Source organism: Berghia stephanieae, chromosome 1, assembly GCF_034508935.2.
Source record: "Berghia stephanieae isolate SIO BIC M18660-M18661 chromosome 1, UCSD_Bste_1.3, whole genome shotgun sequence".
NCBI lineage: Eukaryota > Metazoa > Mollusca > Gastropoda > Nudibranchia > Aeolidiidae > Berghia > Berghia stephanieae.
Genome location: NC_088360.1, coordinates 14058720 through 14072283, shown reverse-complemented (window position 1 = coordinate 14072283; position 13564 = coordinate 14058720). Strand labels below are relative to the sequence as shown.

General features: G+C 35.3%; 1 protein-coding gene across 3 annotated transcripts; it reads left to right on the top strand.

Moving 5' to 3' along the window:
• The first annotated feature begins 2663 nt into the window (after positions 1–2663).
• Positions 2664–13203, top strand: LOC144968573 (uncharacterized). Of its 3 annotated transcripts, XM_078907083.1 has the most exons (4): positions 2720–3006; positions 4946–5090; positions 5872–6005; positions 11815–13203. In XM_078907083.1, exons 3-4 carry the CDS (start codon positions 5880–5882, stop codon positions 12115–12117), a joined length of 429 nt encoding a protein of 142 aa, XP_078763209.1. In that variant the 5' UTR covers positions 2720–3006; positions 4946–5090; positions 5872–5879; the 3' UTR covers positions 12118–13203. The 3 variants fall into 3 exon arrangements, with proteins under 3 accessions (XP_078763190.1, XP_078763200.1, XP_078763209.1); XM_078907064.1 differs by lacking the exon at positions 4946–5090 and having other exon boundaries at positions 2664–2846; XM_078907074.1 differs by lacking the exon at positions 4946–5090 and having other exon boundaries at positions 2714–3006.
• Positions 13204–13564: the final 361 nt, after the last annotated feature.

Sequence of the window (13564 nt, the reverse complement as noted above, 5' to 3'; positions counted from 1 at the left end):
ATACTCAAAGACGCAACACCGGGGCCAGAATTTAGGAATTGCTGTCATCTGGCTCGCCAACATCACTCAACAAGTCACCTTTCCACTCGGACACCTCGATGACACAACAGAATTCGGAGAAGGGAGAAGGAGGAGAAGAAAAAGAGTAGGAGAATGAGTCTTTACAGAGTACGGCAGTGAACTGGTTAAACCCATTTATAAAATATTTGATACAAATCAAAGACTTATTATTACCATTACGACACCGTTAGTGATTTATGCGACACAGCATGACAAGCTGAGGGAAGGACATTTTTTTTAATCGACGACCTTGAAAATAATTTAAATTTCTCATTCCAAGCAAAGCCCATAGCGAACATTGTAACCAGTAACAAATCAGAGAACCTCAAAGATTTCTGAAAATAATGTTAGTCCTCATTTTTCTGATTTAATTTACGGGAAACTCGCCTCCGGGTTCAACTCTGAGCGTCGCAAAGTTGAGTCGTTGGAAAAGGCTCATTCTCATCATCATCATCATCATCATCATCAACATCACCACCACCACCACCATCATCATCATCATCATCATCATCATCATCATCATCATCAACAACATCATCATCATCATCATCATCATCACCATCATCATTATTCATCGTGGCTTGTATTTTTGAGCACATTGCCGGTCAGCTGTCTCCACTACACGTATCACGATCCTTTGCGGTGCGCATGAAGTCTGCGTCGTTTTTAAAATCACTTTTGGCCATTCTTAGATTTTTAAATATGTCATCCTCTGTCTTCCTCTAGCTCTCTTTCCTTCGATCATGTCTGATGTTACCAACTTTTCTATTCCGTCTCTCTTCCACATATGTCTCAGAAACCGTAACTGCCTCTTTCTGATGGTATATATCAAGTTTCTTCCTTTTCTCACCTTCTCCAACACTTCATCGTTCTTCTATACATCCACATCTCAAATGCCTCTAACCTCCCAGTACATTCTTTGTCAAGCGTCCACGTTTGACAATCGTATAAAAGGGAACATATGTTTCCACTACTTTCATTCTGGTCTTCAACTTTAGGTTGCTGTTTGACACAACTGGACGCATTTTATGAAACACATTTATTTTGTAATTGATATTCTTTGTTTTATATCTCCTATGTCTCTTGCATCATGGGTAATGATAGTGCCTCAATATTAATATTTATTTACTTGTTTGAAGGACTCTCCTTTACTTGACAAACGAAAGGTCGTGTTGTTGTCATTCTTTGAGGCCACTATGCATTGGGTTTTAAACATTTAGTTCCATCTCTTCACATTTGCTCACCAGTATATCTAAACGTTTCTGCGCGTTTTCTGGAGAGTGTGTCATCAGAGTACCAGCGTCTGCGTATCTTATGTTATTATTATTATTATTATTATTATTATTATTATTATTATTATTATTATTATTATTATTATTATTATTATTATTATCATTATTATTATTATTATTATTATTATTATTATTATTATTATTATTATTATTATTATTATTATTATTATTATTATTATTATCTAACAGACCCAGCTACCCAATCACTGCTGGGTGGACAAGGGTGGGGGAGGGTCAGAAAAAGATCTCGACCACTCCCAGGATCGATCTTGTTCCCCTTACGTGTGAAGCGAGTGCTCTACCAACTGATCGATCGGGACCCCCGCTTTGATTAAGTTAAGTGTAAATTGCAATATATATCTAAATGCTAAAGTTAGAATTAAGCATAATCATTTTGGAAATGTTTATATGAAGCTTATTGTTCCACTGTTTTCTACAGTATAATGAGCTTTTGAAAGATGTCACTATATATATATATATATATATATATATATATATATATATATATATCGACGTATACATATATGCAGGTCTGACATCCGAACCTGCTTATGGGCCTAGTTTAACATTGTTGTAATGGACAATATTTTGTGTTTCCATTACAACAATGAACCCATAAAGAATTGGACCTGCAAATAAGTACACGTCGATAAGTACCGTTTTGATATAATAGACTTTTTATTTGGATAAAAAAATTCAATTTAGTTGAAATTTAATTGCTTGGATGGATATATATATATATATATATATATATATATATATATATATATATATATATATATATATATATATATAAAGTTCGATAAGATATCCAATCATTATCTTCTTATAGAGTTAAAGAAGTCTGTGTACCTATTCAATGTATGCTGGAACTGGAACATCTTAAACGTAGTCTAATTTTCCCTTTCCTTACCTGTGCTCAAACTTGCTCATCCACTTATTAGTGTTAACCCTGTAAAAGCAGCCCCATCTAACTTCACAAAACACCCACATACAAGCACACACAACCTAACACACACATGAGCACATTCTCTATCTATCTATCTATCTATCTATCTCTCTCTCTCTCTCTATATATATATATATATATATATATATATATATATATATATATATATATATATAACTGCGTGCGCGCGCGCGGGCGTATGTGTGCGTGTATGTGTGCTTTTGTGTGTTTGAAAGGGTGTTTGTTTACCGATATCGGAATCCCTAAAACCCCTCTCTCTCCCTATCTCTTTCGCATACACACACACACACGCACACACACACACACACGCACGCACATACACACACGCACACACACGCACGCACATACACACACGCACACTTGCCTTACCTGTAATTATCATTATCCTGCTAGAGAAGAGGGGATGGAAGTGTGCATGCTCTATTCCTTATTCCAACAACGCGATTCTCCAACACATAAAATAGTAGATAGGACCAGAAACCTCAGACTGAAAGACTTTACTGGAATTGAAAAGCGCATTGGAAGTGAGTTTCGTTGGGACTGGAACAAGTTATGATGTAAACCCAATTGATTGATAATGTCTCTTTTGTTTACAACAAAAATATCATTACCCAAACAAAGTGTTGTGGTTTACTTACCGTTTTCGTCGTAGCCTGTGATGGTCTTCATGTTGTCAATATAACGGTAAGAATGGCATTTAACAGTAGGCATGTAGTTCCTTGAATCGTCAGAGAACTTTGACATCGAACGATGTTGGCGTTTTCCCCATGTTTGTTGACGTTTTTATTTAATTTTATTCATTTAATTATATACTCTTTCTTTTTCTGCCAGCCAGATAGAGGGGAAACAAGAGTTATATATATATATATATATATATATATATATATATATATATATATATATATATATATATAAATCTCAGTTCACACCACATTTGATCAAACACACATAACTAACGGTTGACGTTATAGATCGAACGGAACTGACGCCACTCAGTTCTTTGTTATCGTTTTTAGACAGCCATTTTAAGAATTAGAACTCATTAAATTCTATCAATCAGACTATAAACCTTTAAGGTTATACATAGTTATATATGTTGGCACCTTTATCCGGCTGAAGGTTGTTGTGAGTATTGTACTTAAACGAATAGAATCAATATTCTGGTTTGTAAGATGGTTACAATTTGTTAATATAATTTTGTAGTAACAACTGATGAAGATATGGTATTTTTGTGTGTATATATATTATCCTATATTAATGAAAAACAAATAATGGCAGCTATCCAAAATAACCATCGTGATAATGCTTTCCAGTATGTCATTAGTCATGCTTTTATTATCTGATTTTACCTCCCGTTCCTAAGAGTTAGGAGATTAATGATTATGAACAATGCACTACTCATTCTGTACATCTCTCTCTCTCTCTCTCTCTCTCTCTCTCTCTCTCTCTCTCTCTCTCTCTCTCTCTTTCTCTCTCTCTCTATCTCTTTCTCTCTCTCAATACACACACACACACACACACACATATATATATATATATATATATTATATATGTGCGTGTGTGTGTGCGTGTGTGCGTGCGTGTGTGTGTGCGTGTGTGCTTGTTTGCATGCGTGTATGTGTATATGTTTGAGATAGTTTGTGTGTGTGTGTGTGTGTATGTGTGTGTGTGGTTGCTTGTTTTTGTGTTTCCTTTGTCATATAAGACCTATATTCAATCATACACTCAATTAAAAACACCAACATACATCCTTACACATTCATATGTTCTCTGAGTTGACAAGCGCGCGCGCACGCATACACAAACACACACACACACACACACACTCACTCACTCACTCACATATAAGATACACAGAGGCATGCTCTCCCCGGCCAGGCGGAGTTGTCGTACCAGTAAGGTCGCGGGTTCGAGCCCCCACTGCCGCCGCGAAATCTTTATTCTCTATTATCTTCTGGCACTTTCCTACTCATTTCATTTCTTGTTGTTATCACCATAAGTGCCTGCTCCACTTACTTTTCTGAATTAAAAATTCACCCCAAATACCGGAGCATACTCAGTGTCTCAATCGTTTCTATGTTACATGTTTGTGTTGAGAATATTGCCTATTAATCATAACTGCTGGCCAACTAACTTCGCGGCGTTTGTGTGAGTTTAACCCGTGACCTCAAGAAGTCAGGGAGAGAAGGTTCTAATAAAAGACTAGGGTTAAAAGTGATTTGGGGGGGGGGGGGGGGATCGTGAATAGCTCATAAGGTAGAGTCACACTCTCCCCGGCCAGGCGGAGTTGTTGTACCAGTAAGGTCGCGGGTTCGAGCCCCCATTTTGTTCTCTATTGTCTTCTGGCACTTTCCTACTCACTTCATTTCTTGTTGTTATATACAAATACATACTTGCTCACGCGCTCATACGCCCAGCCTATAACATCACTATATAAAATTGGAGTTTCTATCCATAACAAAGGCAAAATCATTTCTCATAAGATTGTAATTTTGTTCCCGATATGTTATGATAATTGTGGGAAAAGAATCACGAAAAAAAAAAAGAGGAGGGGGGGGGGGGGGGGGGGTCCTTGGCCTAGTGTGATGATTTTTGTCTTGTATTTTTCTTTCTACTCTATCAGATCTTTTCTGTTTTACACAAGTCTAATCTCCCGAATGTTTCGCCTATAAATTATCACACCTATTGCCATGGGTTTACCTAACGAAGTAGCCTTGAGTAGACAACCCAACCCGCCATATCACCTGTTGCCAACTCCCCTTACCAAGGTTAGCACTGTGTGTGCCCGGCTCCTTATCCAAAAATAATGATAGGCTAATTAATGGTGGCCTGGCAATTAATAAAACAAGAAATGCTCGATCCAATTACGAAATAGACGAGCACAAAATATCATAATAGCACCATAGCCATATCAAATGCAAATCTGAATCGCGTTTCATAATATATTGCCATTATAAATATCATTTAATCAACGAAAACATCTTAAAAAAACATAAAATGTCATTTCAATACTGAAAAAAATGCCAACGCACATCCTTTCAATATTTCAAAATTTGTTCTTAAAAAACTATTCCTGCTGTGTTAAATATACTTTAAGCGTTCTTTGTTTAGCGACCGCGTGATGATATGTTTAACACGTTTTTCTATCTTGAACAAATCGGGAGTGAATGCATTATATACCGAATTCAGTCCCTTGCTTGGTAGATAAAGAATAATTAACAAAGACCTCTCCACATTGGATTGGTATAAAAGTGTTGTGGTTTGTCGTTTAAATGAATTGTTTAATTTTGTTCACTAGTAAAAACCAATGAGCCCCCCCCCCCCCCCCCCCCCCCAAAAAAAAAAAATCTTTTTAATCGTGTTTACAAGTATGCTATTATATATCCTCTTAATATCGTTCACGGTGTTGGACACAATTAAGGGACATAATCTGTGATAAACGCATTCACCTAGTTCCAGGTATAAAAACTAGATTTGTCTTTACTTATTTCGAATGAAGATCATTTAAACTTTATTCCATTCCACTAATCCTATACACAACGCTTCCAGACGTCAGGATGCCCTCCATAACAGAGCAGATCCCCTCCGTGACAGAGGAAAAGGCAGAAGAGTTTGAAGAAGTCACAGAGACGAGGATTGTAGGAATTACAGAAAAAGGCGTCATCCGAAAGAGGAGTTTCAAGGTAATATTTGTAGTTTGGAGTTCAAGTTTGCTAACGAATATGATTTTTCTCTTGAATGCTGCTTTACTATAGTCCGTTCGGAGTCTCGTGCTCACGGAATATCGCAAATTCCTCCAAAGTTACGAAATTAATGTGGTTCCGTGATTTTTTGCATGCGGGCTTGTATTTTGAATATCAATAATGATAGACCAAACAGTTTTCTCACAATGCCGATTTCCTTTGATCTTCCATCGGTTGCAATAAAATGTAACTGAAACTTTAATAGTTCACAGTCCCGTTTTCATTAACGCGGACTAGAGCTTAGTCTCTGACTTCAAGTCAAGGACTTGAAAAAAATCGGATTTCATGTGAGCTGACGAAGCAAATCACGACACCTTCGGACTAAGTTTGGCCTCGTTTTAGTCATTTGCTGAGGCCGGAATTCAAGCTTATTCTGAGACTAGTTACTAGGATACATCATAGCGTCGACAGGATAGCAGCTATTTTTAGATTGAGAACGCTTCGATTTCGAAGGAGAAAACGTCTGTTACGAATGACAGAGGCAAACAGTGTCCCATTGCTATTGAAACTGGCTTTAAAAATCTGTAAGATAAGTGCAGATCGCCGAAAGTACACATTTTTGTGAGTTTAAAACAAAACAAAGACAAAATTAAAAAAAAAACACAAAAAACCAAAAAAAACCCCCAAAAAACCCAAAAAACCCAAAAAAAAATAATAAAAAAACAACAACAAAACAACAATAACAACAAAAACCAGAATCTAATCGGCTCGGAGACTCAAAGTGGAAGGGTTCGTTTCAAAGAACAACCAAAATAAAAATTTAAAAAACGATTAGAACGTTTATTGGAGACAAAAGTTTTTCTGCTGGGATTCATCAGAACACACTTTCTGTTTTGTTTGTTTGTTTGTTATTTTGGTTCTATTTGTTTTAGTTAAAATGAAACGTTCATTGGCCTAAATATAGAATTGACAGTCGACCACGAACGTCATTGTGGTCTGATCAGTCGACAGTCAATATCATCATTGCAAAAGTAAGTTTAAAAATGAAACGGAATGAAATATTATCTATACCGGATGTGTTGCTAATCTCCTCTTTGGAAATCTTTTGCGTTGAAAGTATGAAGACTGGTATCCTACTTGCCATCGTGTACTACCCTAGTACTAGACAGCGTGATATTACCAGCACAAAATAGCCGAAAACTATAACTACACATTCGACTGCTTCCCTCCCAGCCAAGGAATCCTGTACAAAACTAAGTAATCTCATTCCCAGATAAAGACAGAAAGCAACTTGAAAACAGATATGGGGGGATAGAAGACACAGTGTGCCTCCCTGCCCACAATGGGAGGTCAGGAACCCCACCCAGCTTACTGGCTGGTTAACTGATGAGGTAGAGACTAGAGTTTAGATTAAAGACACGCGAGTTAAAGAGGTTAGTATTAGAAAGGAAAATATTGAGCATAACCTTTACTGTCGTACATTGAAAACTCACATGTACCTTACCCCTGGTGATACACTGTCTGGTGGCGAGACTAGAAAGCGTGCAGTTTTAAATTGTCCATATGTGTGGAGTTTTCGGAAATTTTGTTACAAGCAATATACCAATACGGAAAATACAAGAATAATAACATTTCCAATTTACAGTGGAAAACAACTTTGTTAAAAATCATTCACAATGGCAGAAAATATAGTATGTGGATGTGGTTATAAAATTTGATGGTGATAATGATATGCTATCTATTTATAGAATGGCGTGTAGCTATAGGGGGCGGCTTCATCCTGCTTTAACGTCATAGTAAGCAATAATCTGATTATCATTTCAAGACTGTAATTACCTCCCATCGTACATATATCGATTTATTCCTCCAAACCCGTATCTATCTCTCTTATGTCGTATTGCTCTGAAAAACTCGGTATTCATATTATTTTGGCCAGAAAACTCGTCCTTCAAATATCGATCGATTAAAATGAGCATAATCTTATCAAAACTCTCAAACCTGGGGCTTTAATAAATCATTTTATTAAAATAAATCACGAGTGTTGTGACAAGATGAAAGTATTTTTAATCGATCAACTTGGACGACGAATTTTCTGGCCAAATTTTTAAAGTGTCTTCATTTCAGAGTACGAGTCTTGAAATCTTCTCTGTCTGTCTGTATAATTGTGTGTTATTACGCATATAATTGTCTGTCTACATGATGCATTGTCATTGTTTCATATCGTGTCTGCTGACCTTGATCAAGTCCCTGATTGTCTTTTTCATATAGATTTTTTCCCTTCTTTTTTTTTTGGATGATGATGATATTATTAATATTATTATTATCTTCAGCATCATCATTATTATTATTATTATTATTATTATTATTATTATTATTATTATTATTATTATTATTATTATTATTATTATTATTATTATTATCATTATTATTATTATTATTATCATCATCATCATCATCATCAGCATCATCATCACCGTCATAATTATGTTTAAATATCATTTAGACACACTCATTTGATTGTTTGTTAATGAGTTGATGTGTGTGTGTGTGTGTGTGTGTGTGTGTGTTGATGGTGGGGGCGAACGTATTCAAATTTTTAAAGTTTATTTTTATCTTTAAAAATTACATAATTGCATTTATTGATAACTTAATTACTTATTCCTCAATTTATTTATTTGTGATATCCCTTTCTATAGAGATTTTGCTTCTTGAAAGCAATTGGCTTATATTTTAATTGGCATAATCGGACTTGCGAGGTTAACTCTATTCATTCAAATCATGGACCCGGCGTTCCCCTGTAGCTTGAACTTTTTATGTATTAGCGTAAAATGATAGGCACGGCGTTCAAAACAAAATCAGACAATAGTATAAGAACGTACCGATTATTTAACCGGGGGCAGGGGGTGGGGATGGAAGTGACGGGTGGCGGGGAGCACGGTCTGGAGTGCATGGTATAGATTTGACTTGAATTCGAAATCTAATTTGAATTGAGAAAGTGGTCCGTTAAAGTTGGGACATATTTATTAGATCTGAAGGGTTATCCCTGTTTCGCAATATTTTTGAGCGTCCCGAATGTACCATTCTTGATGGAGGAATCGGATAACGAAAATGAACAAACGGTTTGTTTTAGGACGTTTTAATTTATTTATCTAGTGGAATCTGTCATTAGTTTTCAATTCAGAAAACAATTATAACAATTAAAGAAATCAATCACTTATTAAATTATGTTCCTTTCACAAAGTAGTAACACATGAAGCAATATGAAGTCCAGTGATAGACGTATTAATGGCCTCTTATATATAATCTTGTCCACAATACCAACGTCATATTTTTGTTAAAATATTGTATTTGCATTGTATCGTGATACTATATGCTATTGTCTCTTTGTCCAATTTATAATTAATTCTAAAAAGAAAATTAATTATATAAATATATCATTCAAGGTTTTTTAAAAATGGCAGTGTCACGTAATTTTTATCTTTAGAACGTTCTCGAAATGCTGATTGGAACATCATCTCAGTACTGCCGTACTCTTGAAAAACACATATTTAGAAATTTGGCCAGAAAACTCGTCCTTCAAATATCGATCGATTTAAATGATCCTCGTCTAGCAAAAACTTTCAAACCTGGGACTTAGCGAGGTACCAGGTTTGAAAGTTTTTGCTAAGATGAGGGTCATTTAAATCGGTCGATATTTGAAGGACGAGTTTTCTGGCCAAATTTCTAAATAATATGTGTCTTTCCAGAGCACGACAGAGTAATAAAGCTCTCGCCTCGTAAGTGTACCTTTCTCGAGAATTCTTCTGACCCCCCCTTTTCACCCAGCAGTGAATGGGTAGCTCGGGCTTTTAGAAATCACTCTAAAGGGTCAACTTGCAATTTTCTTTTCTTTTTTTTTTAAACTTGGGCTTTATTATTATTATTATTATTATCATTATTATTATTATTATTATTATTATTATTATTATTATTATTATTATTATTATTATTATTATTATTATTATTATTATTATTATTATTATTATTTATTGGAAACAGTTATACAATCATGTCTACCGTTCTGGCAGATGAGACTATAATTGTTTTTCACAAAATGAGATAATCAAATCAATGCGGCTGTGTGGTTTTGTGGTATGACACTCGCTTTCAGATCCGAAGGTCCTGGGTTCGAGCCTCGTTCGGCGCATAGTTGAGTCCTGGAAACAGGCTCTTCACTCACATTCTCTCGCCGTACTCAGATGTACAATTAGTACCTGTGCGTTAAAAGGGTTTTCTCAGTTGGGGAACAAATTGCAATATCGCCTAACGGGTGTCATGTCTCGTTTTATATGTTACGTGTTGCTATTGGTCAGGGACTCTTTGTAAAGTGCTTTGAGCACGTTTAGTGGATATTGCGCTAATTTGATATGGACTACTGTGACATGAAAAATAGAGAGAGAATTACTATGTATATGAAAAATCACATGACATAAAAGTAAATCAAAGGCAACTATCCGTGGTATTCAATGTCCTCGATCAGCTCAAGTCTCTCAATCTTGATCAGTTACTGCCGTGCTCTGGAAAAACTCGTATTTAAAGATTTGGCCAGAACACTCGTCCTTCAAATACAGATCGATTTAATTAATAATAATAATAATAATAATAATAATAATAATAATAATAATAATAATAATAATAATAATAATAATAATAATAATAATAATAATAATAATAATAATAATAATAAGAAGAAGAAGAAGAAGAAGAAGAAGAAGAAGAAGAAGAAGAATATTGTTTTAATGTATCTCATTAACTCTTTCAGATATTTTGCATGTAATATTTTGCGTGTAATTTTTAAATCGTTTCGGTCTGTCGCCCAAAACAAAATGTTACACTGATTTATTTATCAAGCACAATTCGATACCAATCGATAAAGTTTCATTCACACAACTAATTTGCTTATCACCGAGGTCCACAGGTAGAAAATTGAAATCGATTTTTTAGAATGTTTTCGAAACAAAGTTTTCGTCCCTCGTTTCCTATTAGGTGTTATCTCTAGAACATTTTAAAATACATGTAGTGCCTATCTTCCATATCTTTGATACAGTTTTCTGTTTCCACATTGGCAATGTCCAGTCCTATTTGCCATAATCTGACTTACTTTGTGAGAGATTACATAACATAACATAACATATGGCATAGGGCGAAATAGGATAAAATCCCTTGAATGCTCTTAATATTAATAGTAATGCTTGAAATAGAAATCTATTGATTGAAAGATTACAATAATGACACACGTGGTAAAGATAGTATATTAACTTAAATATACGCATGTATGTGTGATGGGCAAACATATATCTTTAACCATGACATGCAAAGCACACACACACACACACACACACTTCGAACAGAATGTACATATAATTTAGTGGTGTTCAGAATCAACATTCTTCTAACACGGTTCCTATATCCATGCATTGAATTTGCTTTTTCATCTCTGCATTTTTGTTGTATTCATTTTGACCGGATCGTTTTTAGTTTAAATATCAATGATTTAGGCTAATCCTCAACTTGTCCAAAAAATTAAATCATGAGATTTTAAAGAAGTAAACTTTAATACAAGTGTATTTTGTAATACCATGTGATGCTATGCGAAAGGTTCCGATTAATATCCCTGGTAAGTTGATGGGACACAATGTAAGACGATGTAAACATTGGTAACCCCATTGTATGTGGGAGTGACCTTATCAAATGTCGGTTCTTTTATATATTTTTACTTCTTTTTCTTCCCTTCCGCTCCCCCTTTTAAAAAAAAACTCCACACCTAAAGAGAAAGGTCCGAAAAGAAGACAAGTCGAAGCGAGCTTATGGTCACAACCAAGAGGAGTATGCGAAGATTCGGCAACGGATACTTCAATCAAAGATGGCGTCGGAGAGCATAGGCAATTTGACCCAACGATTCAGGATGATACAAATGATGCATCAAGACTGCATGGACTTGATTAGTGGTTGGAAGAAGACAAGAGATGAGCGAATAAAGCGAGGACACGGTCACGACTTGGAGACAACTTTCGTAACAATCGGAGTGGCACTTTGTGTCATCTGTTTTTTGTATCACTGGTTGTTTCTCTGACGTCATGATTACGAGACACAATGAAAGAAAATGCTACAATGGTAGCAGACCAAAAAACAAAAAAAAACAAATGTTGACTTCAATGTGATGGGAAGGAACTCGATGTCCTCCAATTTTGGTGAAGTCTTTATCAAACTTTGTCACTTTCTTATGCTTAAAAAAAAAAACCCTCTTGATGGGTATTTCCATTATTCGTAAAGTCATTACCATTCAACAATGGCCGCCCCAGATCAAGTTGTATTATATTCTTTGAGTGACCGCCAACGATCAGAGTCTTGATCTGATAACCGAACCGAACGAAATTATGGTCACGATTTAACATTGTTGTAATACAGACAATATTTTGCATTTGCGCGAGAGTATTTCCATTACAACAATGGGCCCATAACAATTTGTATTATCAGACCTGCAAAAAAGTATGAGTCGATTCAAGTACGTTAGTTAATCTAGAAATCTACTTTCTGCATTCTTATGATATAATTAACCGTGCATCTTTCATAGACATTTGGTTTTGCTCTTCTTGAAAGGCTCTTAATTTGGACATCGTACTTGGGAATCCCTGTGAACAATAAATCAGATCATAATTTACTGGGCAGAGTCGAAACAGTTTGATCTGAAACAGGAGTGAATTGCATTGCAGGCACTAGTTTCATTGCGGATTGTGTCCTGGTTTATTGTTTATTGTTTATGTTCATTTCAAAATCAATATGTTGAGGATACCAATACCAGGGCATAAAGTGGAAAATAATCTTTATAAGTGTTTAAAAAAAAAATAAAACAATAAATAAATAAATAAATAAATAAATAAATAAAAGTACTATGGATATCTTGCTGAAATTATAGACGGTGGATTTGAGGTCGACTTTGACTGGCTAAAGAGAAATAGTGTCCCAATTATTTTAAAGAATGTTGTGAAAAAACACCACAAATTAATTCTGTGAATGGTGCTCGATGTGTAGTAAATTTAAGTAAATTTGTCTTTCTCGTCGGATTATAGAACCTATAAGAAAGAAAAACGATCATCGTCATTTTCATCAGTATCTAAAGCAATGTGCCCAGTAAAAAAATAAGTGCCTACCATGTTTAGCATGTGATATTTTGGTGTTCTACTTTTTTCCGGCCCTTACCGCTTTATGATAATAAATTATTTTTACTCGATTTTGTCCTGACCCTTGCCGGAGTCCTTGGCAGAGAGGGAAACAGTTTGGGAGGTAATATTCTTTCCTTGGAAAGCATCTCTGTTATGTATTGATGGTTATATTTTTTTGTTTTGAATATATTTTGTAAAGGTTTGAGTGTATTCCTCTGGGTGGGATCCTGTGCTGGTGTCTGGATGAGATGAGACTTTTAGGTGATCTCAAACTAAGTACATTGATGGTATGGTCTTGGAACTACATCTGCTCCTTTTTGAACCATTCCCCTCCCCGCCCCCACATGGTTGGCAAAA

Coding starts and splice junctions, on each gene's coding strand:
- LOC144968573 (XM_078907064.1), top strand. CDS start 2,726: ATGGAAGTGTGCATGCTCTATTCCTTATTCCAACAACGCGATTCTCCA. Junction 2,847..5,871: donor AATTGAAAAGCGCATTGGAA/GTGAGTTTCGTT, acceptor CAACGCTTCCAG/ACGTCAGGATGCCCTCCATA. Junction 6,006..11,814: donor TCCGAAAGAGGAGTTTCAAG/GTAATATTTGTA, acceptor CCACACCTAAAG/AGAAAGGTCCGAAAAGAAGA.